Source organism: Toxotes jaculatrix, chromosome 8 (genome assembly GCF_017976425.1).
Source record: "Toxotes jaculatrix isolate fToxJac2 chromosome 8, fToxJac2.pri, whole genome shotgun sequence".
Taxonomy (NCBI): Eukaryota; Metazoa; Chordata; class Actinopteri; family Toxotidae; genus Toxotes; species Toxotes jaculatrix.
The window spans coordinates 18,713,513-18,739,303 of record NC_054401.1 but is presented as its reverse complement, the minus strand read 5'-3'; the positions used below and the strand labels follow the sequence as shown (position 1 = coordinate 18,739,303).

At 40.7% G+C, this 25,791-nt stretch overlaps 1 protein-coding gene across 1 annotated transcript in view; it reads left to right on the top strand.

Moving 5' to 3' along the window:
• Positions 1–25,476, top strand: part of LOC121185898 (exostosin-1a-like) — a 37,273-nt gene extending 11,797 nt beyond the window's left edge. Inside the window, exons 2-11 of the mRNA XM_041044398.1 lie at positions 11,720–11,813; positions 14,330–14,437; positions 15,021–15,140; positions 17,687–17,819; positions 18,445–18,563; positions 19,595–19,690; positions 20,875–20,964; positions 21,098–21,258; positions 21,378–21,549; positions 22,156–25,476. Of these exons, the coding sequence (XP_040900332.1) occupies positions 11,720–11,813; positions 14,330–14,437; positions 15,021–15,140; positions 17,687–17,819; positions 18,445–18,563; positions 19,595–19,690; positions 20,875–20,964; positions 21,098–21,258; positions 21,378–21,549; positions 22,156–22,341 (1,279 nt within the window). The 3' untranslated portion in view covers positions 22,342–25,476. The remainder of the gene's footprint in view (positions 1–11,719; positions 11,814–14,329; positions 14,438–15,020; positions 15,141–17,686; positions 17,820–18,444; positions 18,564–19,594; positions 19,691–20,874; positions 20,965–21,097; positions 21,259–21,377; positions 21,550–22,155) is intronic.
• The last annotated feature ends 315 nt before the right edge of the window (positions 25,477–25,791 follow it).

Genomic DNA, 25,791 nt, shown 5'->3' with positions numbered 1-25,791 from the left:
GCATTCGTTGCCTGAAACAAGGCCAATTTATGGTTTCCTCTCAATGGTGGCCTTTAAACATTACACAGTCAAATATTTGTCAGATGAGCTCAACAGATTTTCATCCTATTGCACTGACCTCATATCCACAGGTATTCACATTGCTTTATGTAAAATTGTGCCTGTACCTTCTCTTTCCACAAAACATGACTGTAGAAGGGCAACTGGCCCTCAGCACTGTTTGCAGGGTGCTGATATATTAGATGTGGTGTACATGTCTTGCTGAATAAAAGGTGATGACTGTGACCGAGTATGACAGTGTTTTAAATGACTCAAAGTAATTACAATCCTCATCAACCCCTCTAGTCCTCCCTCTTACCCTCCCTCTGACCTCAAATGTTTTTTCAAGGCTGAGATTAAAATCCATTTTACATCCTGTGGTGGGAAACAGTTTTGTCATATTGGTTTTTAAGCTGTATTATACAACTTTACAAAAATCACCGCAATTCATTTTGGATTTTTTGTGATTATATGTAAAATAATTGAAGGTCTGCTAAGCTCTGCACAGTAGAATTTGTCTGTTTTGCCCTGTCCCCTTACTTTCATATATTTTACCTTTCTGTAATAAGAGTGTAATAATATGAAAAGGGATTAAGACTTAAGCTTGAGCACTCTGTAGGGTCTTGTTTTGCATCATCGATAGCCAGTAGATGTGGAAGCGTGTTTGTGTGTGTGGTGTATCACGGTATCAGCGTAGGATTAGGCCGCCCTCCCCCACAGTCATCACATTAGTGAGTGAGGATTTATTAGGTGGCTTAAAATCTGAGGGGTGGTAGGTAGTGGTGTGTTGCAAAGCTAACCCTCCTTTCAGTTTAAGCCTTTGTGAGAATGACCATGGTACAGAGATGTCAGCGTCAGCCGTGAACGCCACATCGTACACGTATCATACAGGTCAAAAGTATTTGTATTTAGCCATTCGGATTGGTTAGCATGCTAGCTGTGCCAGACAACTTGATTATTAAATAATCTGGCAGGCCTAGTAGTATCCCCTTGGCTGGAAAAAGTAGAGTCATCACTGCAGAACTGACATGTTTCCGACATTCAGTGGCTGCTGCGCAGCATAGTGCTGCTTTGCTGAAATAGAAACCTGTTGAATGCCTCTGCAGATGTTGATGTCTCAATGCCCTGACAAAAAAAAAAGATTGTTTAACTCAGCAGCAGACATGCAAAACATAAAGCATTCCCTCCTCATCTTTCATTTTGAAGAGCACTGCCAGCACGTTAGCCAAGTGCCACAAATTTCTGTTAGTTCCTGCAATTTTGTGTATCCTCTGGGATAAACTGCAGTATTTTTGCTTTTCCCCATCATCATTAGTACAGCCGCCACCCTGTAATCTCTCTTTCTGTCACTGAGGCAATGAGGCTTCTCTCTCCTCTGTGGTCTTGTAATTGTGAGGTAATCATCTTTTCCCTCTTGAGAGCTAAAAGACTGTGTTTACACTTCGTTTTTGGCGGCTCGACTTGGCGAGGCACTAATTTACTCTCTCAGCGGCGGAGTGAAGCCGCTCTTCTCATTACTTCTCACTGGCTTTGCACTCATAGCCATTCGTTGTGCATTTGAGCCTGGTTGTCATCAGCAGGTTGGATAAACTTTTCTCTGTTTTTTTGTATGATGTTTTTAAAGGGATGGTTAACAAATAAAAAAAAATTAAACAACTTTCTCGGTTGACTATAGTGGTATATATCCATCCATTCTGGTTTTAGCTATCTCTCCCCCAGTATAATTGAAGTAAATGCAGTTTTGTTTATATATAAATATAGATACTAATAAATACAAATACAGAAGTACTTTTTGAAGAAATAGTGCTAGTACAAAACTGTTGTACTAGTACAGTACTGTTGTATCTCCTTTTTGTGTGAGATTTTTTTTCAATCCTGTAAAGACCTAAAATGAAATTCCAGGTGAAGGCAGAAGGCCTATAAGAAAGATATCTAGAAAAAAGGTAACTGAGAAAATATTTCTTTTGTTAATGTGCGTCTTGCTTACTTCGTCTGCCAGTGTTGCCTATTTAGTGCCCTTTTAAAATGGCTTCAGTGAGGTCTTAAGGTCAGCGGGTCTCCTTTTCACAATATTCAGCTTGAACTTTGGGAGAAAAACTGCATTTTGACTCGTTGTGCAGGGTCGTGTGGCATTTGGTGGGGACAGTTAAAATAATTCATGCTGGCTTTGCAGTGCAATCACCTGAACTGCACTGTCCAAGCCCCCTTAGCCCGACCTCAGCTGAGCCCCCTTGGATATTCAGCTTTTGCATTATCCCTTGTGGTGTCCTCAGTAATAACTGTCACATGGACGCACGCTCGTTGTCGTCGTCACGGTTATGGTCCAAAAGTGCAAAGGTCCACTGAGATGTAAACAGCTAGCACAAGTAAACAACATAAACTCTGTCCTTTTTCCTTCCCCTTGCTACTCGCTCTCTATTTCCCTCCCCTCCCCTGAAACACTTGCATAAGGCCATCCCCTGGTATGTCCTAAAAAAAAACCTCATGCCCGTACACATGCACACGCTCACGTACATGGCCTTGCAGTTTGGCTGTCGCATTACCCCTCAGATATTGTCCTAAAGCACACCCACGCGCAAACAAACACAAAATGCTTCCAAACAGACTTCTCAGTCCAGGCAGATCCTAGCCTCAGCAGTCAAGCTTTATCTAAATCCCTCTCTCAGCATGGTGGATATTGGATCAGATCAAACGCAGCCCACAAGTCCATTTGATGGTGAACTGATAGCAAACTTGGTTGATAACAACCCATATTCTGAACCAAGAGAGACATTACAAAGCCCCCTTCTCCCCGTCATGCCTGTTGTCACGGTTGCTTTGCCATTCAGGGGGGGAGGCTGTCTTTGAGTTGACAGGGTTTTTCACCCTGGTAAAAAAAAAAAAAAAAAAGAAAAAAGAAATTGATGTTCAGAAAAGCTATCCACATGCTGGTACATTCACAGAGCTCACAGAGGTAGACAGGATGCACGTAACTATTCATTTTTTTGTTCCTTGTTTTTGCTGATTTCCATCTGTCGTATGTTTCCATCTTCTGTGCCTCTGTCATTCTTCTGTTTTCTTACATATCCATCCCACCCTTCACCACTTTCCCTCTGCCTCTGCCTTCCTTCCACAACTCACCCCCTCCTTCCCCCTCCTCAGTTCCCATCCATTCATCACTCTCTCCTTTCCTGTTTCCCTCTGCCTCACCCCTCCCCACCTCTGCCATTTAATCCCTCTCTCTCCTCTCCATCACTACTTCCCTTGTCACGCTCCTCTGTCTCTTCCTCCATTCGTCCCTGCTTGGCCCAGGCTCAGAGACATTCCTGACCTGGGCTTATCTCTCTTGCAGAGCAGCCGCAGCAGCGGCAGCAGCATCGGCTTGGCTCTGTCTCCAGCAGAAGTCAGTTGCTGGCTGTTTGACAGCATTCCTTCAAGCTCAGGGACTTCTCAGGTTAATCTGCTCAACGTCCGCCTTTGTTCCAAATGGGACACACTTACTGCCCCTTGTGTAATGTCTGTATTCATTCATGCATTCATTCATTCATTCAGTTAATCATTTACCAGAACCGTGTGGTTGGTTGATAGCTGGGCTAAGATATCTGCAAGTATGTCAGAGCTATGGACCACAAATGTTGATGAGTGACCCACTTGTATCTTGAATGATTAATCATTCTGAGTGATTCATCAGACCATATCGTGTTTGGAAACATGGAAGTAAATTTATATTCTGCACAATGTCTCTCAGCTGTTTCCAGAGAGGTCAAGTCTCTCCATGGTCACCGCAATCAAATAATAGGACCTGTGCTGTCTATTCTGACATCTTTATGTTGCCTGACTTTACAAGTCATACCTGACATTCCAGCACTAATGGCTTTTCCATTAACAACAGTCATTTCATTATCTTCAAGACTCCCTTGTTCTGGTTTATGGTACCCGGAGAGCACTTCAAAGCATCCTCCTCATCAACCTCATCAAGCTGATGGATGGCTGATTAGAGAAGTGGGCAAAGCTTCCTCCAAACTCCTAAGAGAGTCAGTGAAAATCAGCAGCTCTTTTATGACACAAACATTTTCTGGGTGGATGTTGATAAAGTCTGCGCATTTTGGTCAGTGTGTGTCGAGCTCGCTTGAACTAACTCCAGGACGTGCATGACTCCATTTTGAGGAGGGATATTTGTAGAGATGAAAGCTTTTTGCTTTTTGATTCTTCTGTTGAGAGGGGCTTAGATGGATGGAGACCGAGGAGAAAAAGAAGAAAACTAAGAGTGATAGAGGATTCAAAGTATAATAATTAGGTGAATTAACCTGGGGTCATATAGAACTCTGGTAGAGCTTGAGACCCCCCTCTGTGTGTCTGTAAATGTTTTATAAAGCTGTCTTTGAACTCATTAGGCAGAGGAAGATGAGTGAGCCGAAGGTGCCTTGAGGAAACGAGTAAAGGCTTTGTTTTTCAAAAAGCCATGTTGTTAGTAACATCATCTTTGCTGCATTGACTCAGGGTGGAGCACATAGCTGTCCATATACCCGAATAGGCAGCAGTGTTGGTTCTTACACTGCAGGACAAGTGTTCTCTTTACCCGTAAAGTGTAACGAACAATAAACTTTCATCTGTTCAGTGTGTACTTTAAACTAACAAATACTGTGATTCTAGTAGAATTACTCCTTGTAATTTTCAATTTTTTTTTCAAATCCAATTCACTTTTCTCAGTAGACTTGAGTTACTATAACCGTGATGTTGTCTACTGTGGTTCAAGCTTCGCCACGAAGGGAGGTATGTTAAGGCCTTTTCTTTCAGACCACCACTGAAGTAAAGCCTGTTTTTATGGGAAGTGGATATTCCACTGCAGGAAATGTGTTCACCAGTTAATAACTTACTGGTGAAAAAGCAGAGTGCTTAATTATGCACCATCATCCTTCAGATGTCATGACATAGCTGAGCTTGTGTAAGTATGTGTAGTCTTTTTCAATTACATTTCTGTTTTCCCTGAAGCTTTGCTGCCATCCACTTTTTTTTCTTGGCCCCGTCCCTGCTCAAGGTAATGCCAGCTTCAGTGCTTCAAAAAAAGTTGCTCATCTATCATAGCCGCAGGTAAAACAGTCAAGATTAACTATGCCATTAAGTACAAGATAGTGCAGTGAATGTCATTCATAATAGTGTTGGCCATTAATCTCTAATGCTCCCATCCTGAGGCCACTGGAGTATTTTAAGCTCCATAACTAATTTAGGCAAGTTAGTGTCATGCTCTTCAGTTATCCTGGCTGCTAAGGTATGTGTCCTCATCTCTTAAAGTTCTTAGATGTTGTCTGCATTGTGTTGCGGGAATAGTTTTAACAGTGTAATTTAAATACAGACGCACACGCACAAAAATCCAGTATTCTGTGGCGGTTGTGTGGAGAACTGGGGGGTGGGTGGGTGGGTGGGGGGGGGGTCTTGCATTGGATTGGTGTTACCAGATCCCTACAAACCCAATAAAACCACTGCTGATGTCTAGAGTTTCCACATTCCTCAGGGATGACTTACTACAGAAATTCTACACTCACTCACTCAGTACCAGAGGCCAGTCCACTCTCTAATATCTATCTCTGATGGCTAATTAACTCTGTGTAACTTGAGAATGAGGGGTGCTCATTAACCCCATGTTACAAACAGCCGTTTGATCACCTTGTCGAGATGACGGCAGTCATGATTGCTCTTCTGCCTGAAAACATGGACTGTGTGTTTATTTTTTTTCCCTAGGTTATTTGAAGGTCTGATGCAAGTCTTCCACAAAGAGAGAGTTTTTGTTTTTATCCCCCCCTGTGCCTGTCACTGTGCGTTGTACACGTCTCCCTCTTAGTGTGCAGTCCTGTCAGGAGAAACAAAGCAGCTGGCTCTGGCAGTGTCTTGAACTGTTGAAGTCGCTCTGATGTGTACCGAGATCAAAATGAGGCTTTATGTGTGTGTTTGCGTTGCGTGTGACATTCTTGCCATGGGTGGCACTGGCTGCGTGGGGCTTGGATACAGCGTGCGGTTGTCAACTGCTGGTTTTTTTTTCTCTTCCTTCCCTTTCTCATCCGATGACACTCACTTTTACTTGGTGCCTTTCAGGCTGAAATTCCTCTGGCTTGAACTCATTCCTTGCAACAGCCAACTGCCCATCAACTTGGCTCAACTGTGACAGAAAAGAGGAAGCAGAAAATGAGATATGAAGTCATTATGTGATGGGATTGGGGTGAAAGAGCAGGATAGTACCGGGGCTGCCTTCATTTTCCCCCTCTGAAGTTCATCTCAGGGAGTTCTCTCTTGTTAAGGATTCTGCCCCTGACCAAGATGAGTGATGGCTACACGATGAACTGGAGGCAGTGAATTTGAAAGAGTTACGCCTTTGGATTTTTTGCTCTCTGAAAGTCTTTATTGATTATTCAGGTGATCATTTCAAAGCATTATGTTTAACCCGACTAAACTGCTTAGGGCCCTCTGTGGACTATCCATCATGGAACAGATGAAGGTGCATGCAATAAATTAGGCCATGGTTGAGCTTCCCAGGAGTGAAGTAATGATTTTGCTCATTTGTTTGAATGAATTATAAAACAACTATGAGTATCCTCATCCTGGTGCAAGCATGTTGCCGTAGCGTTTAGCGTAGAGATTAATGGTATTAGTTAGATTTCCTCTTCTGTTGGTTTGTTACCTCTAAAATCTCAAATAGAAAAGCAAATGTCAGGTTTGAATGTTCGTATATATTCATTTCCTAACTTGCTTAGCATGTCAGGGGTCAGGACGAGATGTTCTATGTGTTGCAAAATAGAACAAACAGCAGATGAAAGGATAAGGGTTGCAAAATCAGGGCCATGGAAATCATTTTGTTCCCCCTTGAATGGAGCAGTCTCTTTTACCCTCTCACACCAACTGGGCCTGTGTCATTTGCTAAGAGACGCATTATTCTTTTCAAGATTCATCCAAGTCAAATCATCTAATTCTGTGAAATAGTGTGTCGTGGATGAACAAATAATTTCTTTAATTAAAGGAGATGAATCTGTAGTCCCCTGTTTGAGATGCTGTCCCAGGACAGAGGACAGTTTGGGGGAACCCACACGGGCACTTTGACTTGGCATAAATCAGATGAAGCAATGCCTCCTTTGATTGCGGTCCTCTCTGTGAGTTTTAATGTTTGACGTGTGTGTGGTCTCTTGCACAGATTATGGGAGACAAACACGTTAGCTGTTCTTCTGAGGCTCCTCGGGCACTTGACAGAATGAGCCATGCGTTTCTTTTTCACAACATCCATTCTCATTGCTAGGAGACTGGTTGGTGTGTTTTGGTGTTCAGCTCGACACCCGTTACTCTTTTCTCTTTCTGTGAATCAAACCACATTCATTTCCTGCAAAATTAAGAAAAGACATTTGATTATATCCCTGAATTAATAGGTTTAGATAAATACGGCATAACAGTAGATCTCCCATAGCATCAAAACCAGAGGTGGTTGCCATTTTACTGCAGCGTCCTTGCTTTTTTTTCCCCCCAGGGAGGGACTTAATGAAATTGAGGCAGGAATAGACTGTTTTCTTTATTGATCCAAGTTATAGTGGAGAGAGTTGAAGTGGTGATGCTGCATTAGTAGACTTAAGAGTTTGTTCCCTCATCTCATCTCCCGTAAATGGAGGGAACTGTTTGCATCCAAATGAGAATGTGGTCACTGTCTCTAATCCCCATGTCTCTTCAAACTATGTTGCAATTTATGGAAAACCAGAAATCACAGTGAGTCAGCCTCCATGTTTTCATCTTGGTCATCTCTCAAAGTGCAGAGTTACACAATATGAAAAAAAAATAGAAATTAATTGGATATAGCTCCACTTCTGTGAGTAAGTGCCTAGCCCTATGTTGGACTTCACCGGCCAACTTCACAATTTCACAAGTTGCATTCAGCATTCATGTCAATCTATACTTTATACTCTTGACTCACAGTGATTGTTGTTCACTGTTGTAGTTTCTCTTTCTTCCTCTGGATATTTTAGGAACTAGTCTGTACAACTTGCTGAGCATTAATAATTCATCTTTGAAATAATTTTTTCTGACCTTACTACATTATACCCTCTAATTCCGGTCATCACAGTATTTTCTCACACACTCACTCACAGTCCCACACAGAGTGGTCATATGAAAGAACTGTCACTTGTGAAATATGGTAGCTTCTCACCAAGAGCCACAGGATGGTCAGGAAATGTCAGCAGTGTGGTCGCTCTGATTGAACAGTTGGTCGAGGTTAAATCCTCACCGTGTGTGTCCGCGTCCACCACATGCATTCTCTCGGGCTGAAGCTGTGAATGCTGCTCTACAGTGGGACACACTGTTTTGCAGCTTATGTTATTTTTGTGGTTTTTAATAATAACCTTAATGGTAATTTTAAGTTTTATTATTTATTTACATTTATTGTTGTATTTTATATTATATCATGATAGGCCTGTGGCAAAAACACTAACTCAAGCTCATTACTCCAACTGTGTGATTTTTTTTTTTTTTCCAGCGATGCCCAAGCTGTTACTGTGAGACTGCTTTGCTCACCAGCAGCCATCTGCATGTTTGAGCACTGAAAATATGGGACAAGCCAGGATTTACCACGTATCACGTTGAATTAATTGCTGACATTTGTGTGAGATACAGGGTATAACTAACTGCTCAGTGACATCTATCCTTTGTTTTATTTTCCATAATGAGACCAATCTGTTGAATACCTACATGCACCACATCTTTAAAATCTGGGACAAATAAAAAATACAGAAAATGCACACCAAGACAGGAGCTGGTTTATGAACAGGGTGGGTTTTTTTTTTAAACTCTCATCCTTAACGTCTCCACTGACATGCGGTAGCATACTGTGAGCCTGCTCCTCCCCACAGGCAGCCATCTGGAAGAGTAGGGAAGAATGGAGGTATGCAGGGAGAGGAACATCTGGTATTTTCTGAGTTTGCACTGACAGGAAATGTAATGGATGGGAGATTTACACCCAGCCAGGCCCAGAAGTGGACATATACTTTTGTTTTTATAAGTCTGTGAAATGGTCAGTTATTACGTGCCTCTGACTGTTTTTTTTTTGTTTTTTTTTTTGTAATGCTTAATCATAGTCTGTTATATCTGTGATGGAGTTAGAGTGGTGCATCAAGCCCTGGTTTCATAATTTATGCACAGATGAGAGCAGCCTGTAGCATTATTTACTGTGTGCTGCACTGATTTCTCTGTACATTATGTTGTATTACTATAGATGGCATCAAGCTTAACTGTAAGTTTTATGCTTTTTGTGGCTGTTAATCTTCTCTAAACTCACTGTAGGGCTGTTAATTGTAAATGGTATGAGGGATTATCCAGATAGATATTACATTAATACAGCATTGCAGTTCATATTTTGCATTGCACTCATTTGTTCCTCTCATGTGAAAGGACTGAATTTGCTTAGTAAAACATTTCAATAAGGGTCATTCCATACTAAACTCACACTTTTCTCAGTTCATGTTATTATCTCAAAAAAATTCATGTGAGAACAGTAGTAGAGCTGTAAAGCTGTTGGACCTTGCAAAATCAAACAGCTCTACTACTTTTTTCAATTAAGAATTTTTGAAGTTTGGCATTTTTGCAATTCTTTGTATTGCAAGTCTCACCACTCGCTTGTTTTCATTGGATTGAGCTAAAATTTGTACCAAAAGAAACTCTCAGAATAATTTGCAACATGTGTTCATGTAAATAGTTGTTGTTGAATGTCTTTAATTTTCAATTTCCACTGGTTTTCACTTTCTTGCAACCAAATTTAGTTTGCCAGATATGTTGACTGGTATAGGTTTTCTATCTCTGTGTGATACCTAATGGGGCTGTTTTTGATTGGGTTCAGGATATTTGTTACAGCTTGTAATGATTTACACACTAGATGAGCTTATCTTGTTCCGTGTATCTTGGCAAAATATTAATATTAGTTCCTTAGCTCAGTGCACATCTATTATTTTAGCAATTTCAAACTTCAGACCAAAGTGATTCCTGACATCATCAACTTGAAGCATTAGAAAACAATAAAGTACGGTAAGTCTAGGGCCTGGGCTAATCCCACCTGAAACAGGTTTGGGCAGATTATTGCAAAATAGATTGCAACATACCCAGATGTATATAAAAAGAGTGTATTCATGATTCATTCATCATTAAGCAGTCTGGTGTGATAGTGAGGTCGTGGGGCCCTGCTCTATTGGGAAAAGCCTAAAAAAACTGCCGGCTATCACAAGACAAACAAATCCAAGCTTTAACTTGCAAATTTTCTGAACCCAGTGAAAAACATACTTAATATGTATCAGAGAGAGATAGAAAAGTCCACAGGTTTTTCAAGCCTCCTGAAAAAGTCTCAGTGCAGCAGCAGATGACAGAACAGAAAAGCCACCTCTGTTTAACAGTGGAATACCTGGAAAGCACAAGTACTTTCAGGAAAAATCCCATACTTTGATCTCAACTCCTCTCTCTTCCCTTCTCCCACCCATCTTTAAACCCCTTGCCCTCTCACCTGCACATCTCAGCATCTTTCGTTTCTTCCTGGCTCTCTCCATCCAATCTAAGCCTCAGTCAGCACTTGCTTGGATTAAGGAGCTGCTTGGAATTCCTTCAGTGTCAATATCGCAGGAGAGCGAGAGTGTGTCAGAAAGCGTGTGTTTGTGTGTTGCCCGGTCGTGCATTGGGCTGGGTTTTATGAGATAGGACTGGAAGTGTGCATATTTTATTTCTCAATGTATTATTTGTGAACAGACATTCATGCAAATTTGTGCTTGTATTTAAAACAATTTGTGTTCACATTTGCATGAGAATGCCGATATGGATGAAAAGGCGAGTGATAATTTGTGTACATGTAATGCGTGCGCCTGGGGCAGTTTTCCTACACTCTCCTTTCCTTATTGTGTATGTGTGTGTCTATAGATTTATTATGCCTGAGGCTGCACTCCTGTCTCTATCTAAGTGTACAGCTGAGTGTCAGTGTTACAGTAAATTCCTCTAGCACTGCAGACTGGATGCCTCAACAGATCCTCTTCAACTCTGTGGGTCACTGCACAGCCAAGGCACATGTCAGTTTTATGTCATGTACAAGGAGTAATAGGAGTACACGGAAACAGGGATGCATTTCAAGAATACTGCAGACAAACTAAATAAATTCACATTATAGAGGAATTCACACATAACTAGTGCAAATATACACATTGATTCCTATCAATTCTCAGCCATGTAACAAATTAAAAGCATTCAGTGGTTGCTGAAAGGCGTGCATGAACTACAGAGCTGCCATCTTTGCCACATATTTCCGTGTCCCATATTGAAATCTGCTGGGTTTGTTTTTGCTGATGAAAGCTTGCCAAATGTCAAGCAAATGATTTCCGAATTCATCTGCAAACAAAAAGTTCCACCTATATCTCCTTTCAGTCAGCAAAGGCACAGACTGTGGAGCCAGCTGGATGTCAAGTTCTCAAAAGCTTTTACATTATAGCGAGAATACATGATTAGGCTGGCACTGGTGACACTTGTAGGCTTTGTGAAGTAAAACCATATAAACTAATGTACTGATTGCAGTGATGGAACGTCAGTGTTGTTCTGGTGTGTGACTTTGTGTTAGTATTCTGTATCTGTGAGTACAGATTGTGTTGTTTATTATGTAAAATTAATTAGTCCCTGATGTTTTCTCCTCTTTGCTTTGTTCCTGCAGGTATGACTACAGAGAGATGCTGTACAACTCCACATTCTGTCTGGTACCTCGAGGACGACGGCTGGGTTCCTTTCGCTTCTTAGAGGCTTTGCAGGTCAGTAACACAAACACAGATGATGCTCATTACTCCTAGCTAGAATTGTTATTAGATCTGAATCAATTTTATGAGGAATGCTATGGTGTTTCAGATGATGCATACAATGTGTCTGCAGCGTTATGAGTTTGATTCCTCAACAGGAAACCAAACAATAAATCCATTAATCGGTGGTGTAGAATGGAAAAAATGACGTACTGTTACTCCCACTAGCTCTCTCACCCAGTGCCAGTCATTTTGTTATTGTGCAGCTAGTGTTACTTCAGCTGCCTCTGACTCAGTGTCTTCACGGCTGTCCCTGCCATCTTTTGTTTCTTGTTGTTTTTCTTATTTTCAATTCTGGTTCTGCTCTTTTCATTCCATTCGGTTTCTTCTCCTCTTCTCTCTTCTCCCCTCTCACCTTTACTATCTACACTTTACTGACCTTTACTCTTCTGTGGTTACAGTTAGACTCATGTTTCCAAACCTGATCATACTGGTTGCATTTTAGCTTCATTGATTTTTTTTTTTTTTTTTTTTTTTTAGGGGCCATAAGCATCAGCTTAAAAATGCATGTGTTTGGTTACACATATCCCCTGTCCTTTAAGAAACATTGCACTCCATTTTACTCCTTCATTTTACCACAGTCTGTATCAAGTGTCCTTCATTCCCAGCCCGTCTCACTTCACACAATCTGCCTACTTCTTTTAGGTCTACAGAGATGTTGAAGTGTCTTTAGTGACTCTCATCCAAGACCATAGATAATAGTTAAAAAATAATGTGTACATCTTATTTAATGAACAGCCTGAATGAAGGCGTTTTAAATGCCTTTTTGCCTTCACACACTTTGGGCAGCAGCATGTAAAATATGCATGTATTTTAGTGAATACAAATGAGGGAATGGTTTGGAGTTTGCTCTGTGTAAACAAATCTGTGTGCAACAACATTTGAGATATTTAGCTGTTTCGCCTCCACCTGTGATTTACAGTACATTGAGCTCAACAGTGGGAAACAGTTTCCTGACTGGGAAAAATCAGTATTACATCCTCAAAAACAATCCAGAGCAGCACAAGTCATGGTGTTAGTTTCCTCTGTGTGAGTTATGTTTGTGTCCAGTACAGTAAGCACCAGTCCAGGAAAAAACAGCAGACAGATAGTTTGGGAAGAGAGATATTTTTGAGAAAGAACAATAGGAGCGGTGACTTTTGAGTTCACAGCAGTAGATGTTTGGTTACTCTGTATTGACTGGAATGGGAAGATAATTACACCACAGGGGAGCAAGGCGGGAGGCAACGTGAGACAGTGGACTGATGACCAGGTCGGCACAGGGGGAGGAAGCAGTGCAGCTGCAGTTGAAGTGGCGTGCAGAGGTTGGCTGGAGTGTAGAGCAGGACCACGTCCTGCTGGTATTGGTGTGTCTATCCAAACACAGCCTTTAGCCGGAGCACAGAAATTGACTAGGGCAGGCAGAAACAGGGAAAGCCAAAGGTTAGGCAAGCTAGCGTGTTGTATTAGTTACACTTGCTCTGGAGTATTGCAACATGCCAAGTAGGGCGCAGTGTGGTAGTCGAGACATGATTTTACCAAGAGCTGGGCTGCTGAGGAGAGGTCGACTAATTTGGCAAATGCTTTAGAGTTCAAGCTGTAGGTGTCAAGTCGGACAGTCACACTGAGAATCTGTGTTTGCAAAATGTAGGGAGTTCAGACTGCTTGTTTGTGTGTGTGTGTAAGTGTGTGTGTGTGTGTGTGTGTGTGTGTGTGTGTGTGTGTGTGTTTGTGTGTAGTGTGCCGAGTTGGGTTAGAGTTGAACAGCAGGAGTCTCTAGTTGATTGGTCTTTCAGAGCAGATAGGTAGAGATTGGTTCAGCAGATTGCTGCCTTTGTTAATGACACCGAGGAGATTAGACGAGCACTGCAGCAGTGTGATGCAAGAGCGTTCATGCCTGGACGTGCGTGTGCATGTGTAGCGAACAAGCCCAATCAGTGAATGGTACCCTGCTTAACAGATTACAGGGCCAGTCATTCCAGGGAGGGAAAGGGGAATGTACTATGCACATGCACACACACAAATGTGGACACACACACTTCAATGCAATTTCATTAATCTCTCAGACTCAGGGGTTTCATTTTCAAGTGTGTTTTGAAGTGTATCTTCTTTTCCACTGAACATAATGGTCATTTTTATGAAACCACACTGCCTAGTCACTTTGAGAGTAGTCATCAAAGCACTGCCGTAGTTCCGTAGTTAATGGAAATGTTGGAAGATGCGTTGGCCCAGATGGTTAAATTGCTGGATTTGATTGCTTGGGAAAAGGACCTTGTACAGTGATGGCATGGGTTTGCAGAGCATAAGCCATTTGTTGTTATTTTTCATTTTTATCTTCTGCTCAGTTTATTTTTATTTTATTACTTGTAGAAATAGAAATTATCCCATAAGGATGATACCGGGTTGTTCCCTTTGAATATAAATATCTTCAACAGTCCACCTCATTAACCAACAGTGTATCTTTTGTGTGGCGTTGTGTGTTACTCTTACAGGCAGCTTGTGTGCCCGTGATGCTAAGTAATGGCTGGGAGCTTCCCTTCTCTGAGATCATCGACTGGAATACGGCAGCTGTGATTGGGGATGAAAGGCTGCTACTACAGGTAAGTGCAGAGCCTGAGAACCGTAGAACGGTAGAGCTTTAATTTAAGGTTGATTTACTCAATAGTTTTGCCACCATAGCTACAAGGGAAAAAAATCTTTTCTGCACGCCACTGTCACACTGCCAGTTGTTCTTTCTTTTTTTTTTTCTAGCATGACAGCTTTTGTGACCACAGAATCATCAGCTCTTGTTTTATAAGGGGTGGGTGACACAGCAGCAGTGTGCAGGGGTTCTTTGCGTCTTATTTATGGCTGCAGATTTGTCACCGAGCTTGTGTAAAGTCGTTATGAATCAGCATTGTTATATGCTATTGTATTTAAGAACATGCTATATGTGTGCCCTCCCTTCATAGTAAAATCCTGTCCCGTAAATTAATTTGGACCACTGTCCTCTCAAGCTGCTGTAAAGCTGTATCAGATTTACTGTATGTGACAGCTGAGACTCACTCCATGCATTTATTGAGGCAGATGTTGCAGTTGTTCAACAGGTGGTGCGTTTTGTGGATTAAATGACTGAATCCATTATGATTTCCGGTTTTGCTGTTTTTGTTTGAGTATATTAACATGTGCTTACTTCTGTCCCAGATCCCCTCAACAGTGCGCTCCATCCACCAGGATAAGATCCTGTCCCTGAAACAGCAGACCCAGTTCCTGTGGGAGGCTTACTTCAACTCTGTGGAGAAGATAGTACTTACCACCCTGGAGGTACACACATGTTCATACCTACCGTACAATTACACACACAAATATTAATTGCAAGGGTTTTTTTTTTTTTTATATTTTATAGTATGTACATCCATTTTCATTCAAAGACAGTAAGTCAGTGGGGATCCCAATGAGATGCTATTGCTCGCAGTTTGCCTGCTTGTGTTGTCTGAAAACAACTATGCAGGGCATAACAAGCATAAAAATACAAACATGGTGTAAATCCATTCATTCATTATTTCTTCATATAACTTTTGTCTCTCTTAAGTCTCTCAGTTCTGTTCATCCCAGATATTGACTTTGTACTGACATCTTACAAGTGCAGACTGTGTAGTTGCAGACATAATACCCACAATGAAACTGCTCCAGACAAGACAGAAAACCAAGAGGGATGATATATATTGTTAAACACTGCTGTCATGTTTTTGAGGCAGCGTCTTGCTGTGGCTTTGCTATCAATCATGTCAGTAATTTGTTCCTGTCAGAGTCCATTTATCTGTATTCTTCCCGCTGAATGCCAGGCTATCATACTGCGCTTGGACTAGAATTACAAACAAGCAAAGATGAGAGTGGCGAGGAACGAAAAGGGATAAGGGAGCAAGACAGAGAAACTGGCAGGGTGTGTGCTAGGCTGGTTGTAAGTAAGGCAGAATTCTTTGCTGTATTCTAAGTAATGCTCGCAACAGGGATTAGCATTTATGCATCTCTGAATTCACCAGTCTCTGTCACTGTTTTTACCTGGATTTGTTTGACAGTAGTGGGTAATCTACCAGAATGGCATGTACAGGAAATAAATGTATCCGTGTTTTCCTTGCAGCTGATATATGTTCATTTTTTCGACAAATGTTAGACTTTAAATTTTTTATTGCAACAAACAGGAGAAGTCCAGCTGATTTCAGTTGTGTTACATGTACTCTAAGCCTTATTGCTTAGTGCAGTTGACAGTTAGTTAGCTGCTGTCCTCAGATAGTGTTACAGAGGCCTCGTCCCAAGAGGTAGGAAGCCAGAGCTCGAGAAGGCAGAGCTGGGATTTCTCTGTCAGCAGGATAAAGTTACAGCCCCAAGAAGCTGATCTTCGATCTGTTTACGCTCTCAGTGTCTTAACCCTGTTTGTTCCAAGACATGCCATAGTACAAGACTGGTAAGAGGTCAGTGTCTTTAGGCTTTAAATGTACTCCATTAGTGAGCGACCGCTAGCAAGGGATTCATGATATTATACCGTAAATAAGATGAAGTTGTGGCTCAAGAATCTGTTTATTACCACAATATTCTACACAAAGGGTTCACAGGGTTTACTTTTCTCTGTAGCAACCCAATAGCTCCTGAGAATGCTTAATATTTTATTAAGGTTTCATCTCACTGTGTAACAATCTCAGAGCTTTGGTGGAGTGGGAAGCAGTTGATGCTGTGGACCTATAAGGCCTGCTGACACAACGTATGCGACATTGGGCTGAACAAAATTGACCTGTAAATTTGTTTTAGAACAAAGGAACAGCTGGTGCCATCACACTTTACTGAGCCAAACTAAGTGATATGGTGTTTCTGTTAAATGATACTTTCACTACTTTTTAATTATATATAAATGATTGATTATATAAAAGTAAACTGGTAATGAGAGCAATGGTTTCCTCCAATTCTTAATCAAGAGTTTATGAAGCAGCCATGCATATCTCCTAAGCCAAGCCAGAGAAATTAAATTTTAGTCATTAACTGTCAAAATAAATGATTTAGGTTTATTTTTTCCTTCTGCATGGAGGCATTTAATCCAGGTCCAAGTAAAATAACAACTAATTGTTGTTTGTTATTGTTCCCAAAGTTTGTTGTGTCTTCTTTTCAGCTCATAAAACTTGCGAAGCAGCTGCTGTTCTTGCTTTAGTTTGTGTGCTGACTTGTCATGCATGACGAGATTCAGGGATGCAAAACAAACACACGTTACACCTGCAACAGTCTAGGAGAAAAAAGATAATTTTAGTTGTTGTGTTTATTCTCATGAGGATGCGTGTGCATGTTGATTCTCAAGTTTGACAAAATCAGGTTGTTTCTGTCAGTAGTATTCAGTGGTCAGTGATAGAAATGAGATATGAATTCATTTAGAAGGATTGGAGCATGACAGAAAAATTATACACCACAACCAAAAATAAGCTGCCCAGAAGAAAACAATACAAAGAAAATTGATTAGAGGATATTATGAATTTGTTATTTATGAGAAGATAGGACAGCATAATGAAAACGTCTTTTGAAGTGATTCATTGTTTTAGTTCATTTGAGAAGTGCCAGAGGATCTATGTCTGCACTCACTTTCCAAATATTCAGAATCAGAATCAGATTTATTGGCCAATAGCATTTAAATAGCATGTAAGACTAACTTAATTCTGGTTTAGTGTTAAGTGAATGGGCATAGATCTTCTAAAGACTTATGATCCTTTATTCTGTCAGTCACACAAGAACAAGGAGTATTGTGAGTATTTGATTGATCAGTTGACTAACTAGCTAATTAACTGACTAACTAATACATCTGGATCTCTTTTGCTTCCATATTTGTGCAGATCATCCAGGACCGGGTGCTGCAGCACACCTCAAGGAGTAACCTCATGTGGAACAGTCTGCCTGGAGGTCTTTTCACCCTGACGCAGTACTCTACATACCTGGGAGACTTCCCTTTCTACTACGCTAAGCTGGGTCAGTTAATTATTCATGTACACGGTATGCAGTATGCAAAGAACTATGTTGATGGCACACCCTTAGGTTTGATATACTCATTTTCATCAAGAGACAACACAGGAACAGCTGGTGTGTAGCATCTGCTGAATACTTGTAAACGAACATGTGAATCAGTGACACTGCCACAAGTTATGCAATATATCTTTATTAATTCATGATTTGTCTCAGAGAAGCTCACCAATTAGACGTGCCACGTCGCCATGTTGAATCTGTGCTTGGTTAATTGGATAGATATGCGGCTTGTTGTTGACTCTGGGATTTGGTTAACTGGCACCTTTTCCTTTACAAGCCTAATTAAACCTGTTCAGCTGCACTGTATGTCAAGTAAACACCGCTTGAAGTAAACAAACGCCAACTCAAGGAGATGCTCAAAGCTGTCAAAGAGGTGTTGCTTGATGAAAATGTTTTACTTTTAATTCTTTCTTATAAAACGGCTGATTTTGTATCATTATCATCATTAGATTAAGGATCCTGTAGAAGTGACATATAATACTGAGTGAGTGAACTGGATTCAGAAGGTTATTGCCACACTTGATTTAAATTGCTTATTTTCTTACCTTTGATGTTTCCCAACCTTATCCAGGTATCAAGCCATACCCCAAGTTTACAGCGATCATTCATGTGGTGACCCCCCTGGTCTCCCAGTCTCAGCCAGTCATGAAGCTGCTTATGGCTGTGGCCAAATCCCAGTACTGTGCTCAGGTAATTAAAAACCCAACACGCAACTCTATGTAACCGACCTCACACCTGATCCACAGTGGTGATGTTCTTTGAAACTTTATTATTATCCAACCAGTAAATGTTTCAAACAGTGTTTTAAAATGTCTTAAGATGTTAAACGGTGAAGAAAAGTGAGCAAAGCTTCTTTGGGAGGGATAAAAGATCTGTTTGTTTCCACTTCGGTCTCAGTTAACTGCTTTTGAATTTCAGTATTTCATTCATTTATTCATCGAGGTGAATGGAGGCTGTCCCAATAATTTCCAAACCTCTCTGCCACAGATTCACTCTGACACTCTCTCTGCAGATACTTTAAAACTACACTAATGCAAACTGTAGGAAATATATGATACCGTTACCTGCAGAACCATGGAACGTGCAGCTTTCGAACATCAAAATTGCACATAATAACTGTAATTTCGGGGTGAATTCATACATATAAAGCTGTTAAAGATATTACTGCTGACATTATTATGATATTACTGGTCATGGGTAGTTAGCCTTTTAACCATGAGTTCTCTATGTTATATTGTGGAGCAGTGTTTTTAATGTGTACAGCAAACCCTGTATTTTTCCCTTTGATTGTATTTTACCCATTATCTTGGTGTTTTGCAAAACACAGAAATGTTAATTGTGTTTTCCTGTTTTTTTAGGACTTTACAGCTATCATGAAGATGTCAGTACATTTTGTTTTAACGTTTGCTTTAATACAGCATGTTGCTGTCACGTAACTGCAGGTGGTGTGACAGTTCTGAAAACAACTCCGCAGTAGCATAAGGAGGCTGTTGTCTTGCACATAAATAAGGAGTAAATGAAAATGGGCTTTGATTTGAAACAGGTCCTCCTGGTGTGTTTTTAATCTGTACATATAGTGCAAACTCAAACAGGATTACCAAACATTAAACTTGTTTATTAATGCATTTCTCATTAGGTGCATACACATATGAATAAAGGGGTGAATGAACGTGTTGTGTTCAGAATGATGACTATGCTTTGCCTGTTTTGCTTTTGTGCAGGTGATAGTTCTGTGGAATTGTGACAAACCTCTTCCTGCCAAGCACCGCTGGCCTGCCACGTCAGTCCCTGTCATTGTTATAGAAGGGGAAAGCAAGGTAAACACCTTAACCTGATACTTCTGTCAGTAGACAGTGTTACTACAGCCATTTCACATGCAGTGCTGGAAGCCTGTGGTCAAATTCAGTTTGAGAAATAAAATGTAAAACAGCAGACAACCCAGAGTTTTTAAGTACATCCAGCTGCATCTGGCCTGTCTCTAAGTGGTTCGGACACCCAGTGTTTTTCTATTCTCTCCAAATTGGCAACAACAGATACAGAGTTTTGGACTCTTCAAATCATGGGATCTGTGCAAAAACCACAGGCATCATATTGTGTCATGTCCCAGCTTCAAGTCCACTTTAACTAAGGAGTTTCGACACTGCAGCTTTTTAATTTACTGTTTATGATATTTGATATTTCGTGGCTTAATTTTGGAAAACAAGTTATGTGATAAAAACCTGCTCAGTCATCTTTTATTTTACTGACTGTTGCATGTAGTAAATGGGGGTCTAGAACATATTAAGAGTGTACTACGTAGGATAAAAAGGAGAATTTACTCATAAGCAGCATTTATCAGCTGTGAAGGTAATTTGTCTAACACGGTATGTGAGTGTTGACTAGGATGTAATTGAGATGCAGTATACAGGGGCTCGGCCTGGTTACATCCAAGTGTACTTCCTTTTTCATCAAGTGTTTATGTTACTAATGTTAATGTTTAATCTATTTTGTCCAAATCTTGGTCGAATGCCAGTGTGGCTGCTGTCAGGGATGGAAACCCACACGCTATATTTCAATTGAAAATGACATTTAGATTAGTATGCAAATATTTATAAAATTGGAACCCACCTTCTACGGGCGTGTTTATTTGTATAGATACGTGCCAAAAAGCAGAGGCTGAAGGGCTCATCAGGGAGGGAAATACACTCTACCTTTTGTAGATCGCTGTCTGTGGTTTTAGCTCATCAGTAAAATGCTGCATTTTTGCTGTCATTGGTGTAATATCAGCCTGTGTATTTCGCTGACTCAGCTGTTAACGCAGCAAGATGAAGCTACTCTGTAGCACAAACAGACATGGAGAAACTAATAGCGCTGCTTGTCAAGCAGATGCACCTCGCTTGTGCTTATATGTGCCCTGTTTATACACTGACTGTTGTGGATGAGCTGCATGGTAAAACTGTTTACTCCCTTTTAATACCCAGGACATATTGCTTATGTGTCTGTGTTTTGCTAATCAAACCAGGTGATCAGCAGTCGTTTTCTGCCCTACGACACCATCCCCACTGATGCTGTCCTCAGTCTGGATGAGGACACCGTGCTCTCCACCACAGAGGTCAGACACACTTTTATGTATCCAGGCGTCTGTTAGACACAGTTTCCTGGAATTTTTCTGTTCCTGGTTTCTTGGCCTCATGTCTTCTTTCCCTCTCTCTGTCTCGATTTGTTTCTCTCCGGTTGTGGTCCAGGTGGACTTTGCCTTCACAGTGTGGCAGAGTTTCCCAGACCGCATTGTTGGTTACCCAGCCCGCAGCCACTTCTGGGACAGCAACAAGGAGCGATGGGGCTACACTTCCAAATGGACCAACGACTACTCCATGGTGCTGACTGGGGCTGCCATCTATCACAAGTACTGATGCTCTACTCTCTCCTTTACTATTTCTATTGTGTATTTCATTATTCTCTATTGTAATTCTTTTCGCTATTTAGCTCAATGCTAATACAATTGCCTCTCACTTTCTCCCTTAGATACTACCACTACTTGTACACCACTTACCTTCCAGTCAGTCTGAAGGCTATGGTTGACCAGATGTCAAACTGCGAGGACATTTTGATGAATTTTCTGGTGTCGTCAGTCTCTAAACTACCACCCATCAAGGTCACCCAGAAGAAACAATACAAGGAGACCATGATGGGACAGGTGAGGCAGAATAAACTGATTCATTACATTTTGATGCCTAAAGGTGGAACAGGCACTGAGATTTATTTAGATAGAATCAATATATTACTCAGAAGTAATAACATTTTTATTACTCTCTCTCTGTTTCACAAATTCTGCTAGCTTCTCTTTTAAACACAGCAACACCTTCCTTTGAACTGTAAAAGCCCACATCATTTAATGATTTCTTTTTCACAGAGACTCATGTTCTTCCTCATTATTTTAGAGGCTGATGGATTTTAGACACATCATACCACTTAAACTCTAACAGTGTTAGCTGTTAGGGGGGAAAAACAGGCCGTCAGTCATTGGTAACTTTGAATTGAAAGTAGTTGCTTATTGCAATATGGCCTTTCAATAAAAAAAGTCATGAATAATTACAATAGGCTCTGAAAGGTCAGAATAATTGGTGATGCATTATTCATTTTGTTGGTGTCTTTCTTTCCCTCTTCCAATCTACCTATCTGTGCCTGTCATTCTCTGCCTCCCCCTGCCTTCATTTCTTTTTCTTCCTCTCCTGCCATTTCACCCCCCTCCCCTTTAATTCCCTCCCCCGTCTCTCTCTCTCTCTCCCCACCTCTGCATCAGAGCTCCCGGGCGTCTCGCTGGGCTGACCCGGACCATTTTGCCCAGCGTCAGACCTGCATGAACAAGTTTGCCAGCTGGTTTGGCACCATGCCCCTGGTCCACTCTCAGATGAGACTGGACCCAGTCCTGTTCAAAGACCAGGTGTCCATACTGCGGAAGAAGTACAGGGATATCGAGAGACTATAACCTTCCAGAGCCCCCCCGCTCTCTGGACACTACAAAGAAAGAGCGAGGGGGGCGGACACGTAGAGAAATGCAGAACCTTTCCGTGATTGCATGGATGGATCAGTGGAGACGCAAATGGGATTGGGTAGAAGGGGAGAGGAGGAAAAGAAACTCGAACAGAAGAGGAGAACAACACATCCATTGGTCTCCTCTGTTATGTCCTTCCTCCACTTCTCCTCTCTGCCCTTTCTCTTATGTGTATCTGGGGGACATCTGAGCGTACAGGTCCCGCTGTATACACTATGACTACCAATAACTGAAGGACACCTGAGGACTTTAAAGTGCTCGACTTCGAACTAAAGTGGTGAAATTCATGGAGCTGGAGATCACAGCTTGCTGCTTCAGTGTCCCACCAGTGGCAAACCACTCCCAACTCCATCCCCACTGAAAGAGACAGTCTGTTCTGCTCTGTACGCTATGCACAGGTTCCTGAAAGTTTTTTGCTGACAGAATATTATTGATAATTATGACGATGAAGAGGATAACACTATTTTGGATTGTGTTTAGCTATTTTTTTTATACAGTGAATGAATGGCCTACTACTCTCTCTGTATTGTCTTAATTAAAACCAATAGCAGGGTGGGTGAAAAGAGGAATGACAACCCCTCAACCATTGATGATCTGATATTCACAGTGCCTCAAGTTTATCTAACGGCGTTGGGATGTGGGAGTCTGAGAGAAAGGCATGGTGCAGATTAAGCACCTTGATCTTGCTGCTTTCTGTTTTGTTTTCATGGTTTGTGATTTTCTTTATAATTGATGAAATGATGGATCTTGTCGTAAATTCTTCAGGTCAGCGTTCGCATTTTTTCTTTGCTGAAGTGTAATGAAAATGTATTCTTATTCAGCTGAACAAACTAAATTGTCATGATGTGCCATTCTGAACCTTTTTGTTCCTGGTGAAACTACAACAGAGTTACACAACTAGTTAGATTTCACAGAATTTGCAATGTGGGAATAGATACCCGTAAATGCAGACAAAGAACTCAAAGGAACTCTGTATTTTCATTTTAACAAAAAGTCTTCATGTCTCTTTTTATTTGTAAAGGCTCATATGTCAAGCTAGAATCAGTACTTGAATATGTGCTGGCCGGAAGAACAATATAGGATCATATGATCTGCCAATGGTCTGTTTGAATCACAAACCACTGTGAAAGCCAGGGAATGGATCTTTTTGGGCTGATTTAACAAGGGATGTGTATATGGTCATTGTCTGTGTCATAGACCCAATTTCATTTTGTCAAGTGACAAGTTTGGCTGTTGCCCAGGCTGACAAGTAATTGACAAGGCTAACACTGTTTTCATCCGAGTGACTTACTTACTGTCAGAGTAGGAGTTGGCATCATACTAAGTAGACAAATGTATTTTTCCCACTTGTTATAAAGAAACAGGACCAGATCAACAAAAATTCTCACCAAGCATTTGTGATACTGTTTAAAAGGCATAGGGACGAAATTTGCACCTTTGTGGAGATTCGCTCTGTTGAGTAATTCTCTTTAACATAAATACATATAATTAGAAGCCTTTCATTTTCCTTTCTATTTACAGAATGCTAATTTGTATTTCTGATAATCACAGATTTAAACAGATATTCATCTCTAACAGATTCAGATTGGCAGTGCACTATTGTGATTGGGCCACATTCAAGAAGCAAAATGTAAAACCAGGATGCTGAGAAATTAGTTCCATAATTCAATATGTTTCATCTTTATCACTTTCTCTGTGTTAGTCTTCTAAATCTGAGACACATATCTCATTTGCTGTAAATTTGTTCATTGACTGCCAAGTGTCAGTAGAACATTAAATTGGGTTCATGCAGATGGATCAATAGGCTAATTGGCTTAAACAAATTCTACATGATTGGTTCCATTAGTAGTAAAGCTTCATTTTTTTTTTTTTTTTTAATTTTAATCTTGATATGTCATATCAGATTCTCTGAATATGCATGTAATTTGATCAACCTCTAATATGTACCTGTGTCTTTAAATCACTGTGCATCAACAAGTTCAAATTTAACTGTCCTTGATGTTTCCCTGAAAACTAAAGCCAGCAGCATTTCTGTATGAAATCTAACCACGCCTGCCCCCGGATCTTCCCTCGGAAGCTTCATTTTTGTGGAAGATAAAACAATCATTTCGGCGTGCTTCACAGTCCTTCACAGACCCCGATGTGTGCCAATAGATCATTTGTGGTTTTGTTTGTTTTTTCATTTTTCATTTTTTCATCTGACATGAGGAAATGCCATGCCTTCTCATATTTATTTGGTTCACTAAAGTATTTTCTGTTTATCTGAGAAAGTAAGAAAATGTGTGAGAAAGAGGAGGGACGACGTTTATGTGTGACAGACTTGAGAAATCAGCCGAGCAGGACGCTGCATGGTGTTTTTCACTTCTGAGAATGTGCTATCGGCTTGACAGCAAACAAACAATCCTAGTATTACTAAAAACGTGGCTATCAAGACAACAGAATATGGTGGTGAACACATTTCAGAAATGAACTTGGTGCAATATTTAAGATGACATTTTCTTTATCTCTTCTCTTCCCTTGTGTTGCTGTTTCAGAGGGCAGGGAGTTATAAATTGATGTGCCTTCAGAAGAAATTTCCCCCATCTGCCTAGTGCAACAAACAGGTCCCTGTTTTCATTTCATAGTAGGTTTTTTTTGTTTGTTTTCTTTATCAATATCCAGTTACACATGATGGCTCCCCAATGATGTTGTTTAACACTGGAATGCTACTAAGACTTATCACCACACCTCTGATACTGACATTCCTGCCTTTTCTGTTATAGGATCATTTTTCAAGGTCTTGTTAGACTCGTACTGACACATGCACTGCCTTGTATTATTATACTTGCGAGGGTCCCAATAGCCCCCTCTTCCTGGTTGTCACAAGTATAGTAATACATGTAATGCACATATAATTCTCACATACACACACACAGTATTTATCAGACAGGATTGTGTCTCAAATGAATCTCTGCCTGCTTCCTTCATTCTCTTCTGTAACTGCAGACCTAATTTTATAGAGATTGAAAATGGAAAGATAAAGGAAAAATCACAATTTTGTAAAAGATTTTATAAAAACAAAACAAAAAAATCAACAAATAAAATGTTTGATATAAATTGACTGTCTCTTTGTGTACTTTTGGTCTTATTTTTCTTCAGAATGTTCAAAATGTTTTGGGACTTCCAAATAAAATTTGAATTAGACTTCTCAGATATTTAAATGACATAATTATGATCTACAATGTGATGTGAAAGCCCTGGATATAGATACAGCACAGTACCTTTTTCCCCATTTCACCTTGCTATCCCACTTCCTCTCTGACCTGCTAACAGCCCATTTTCAGGCTTCCCAAACATTTTGCATGTTAGTTTTCTGCACTGCGCCCACAGAGGGAGAGCCAAACT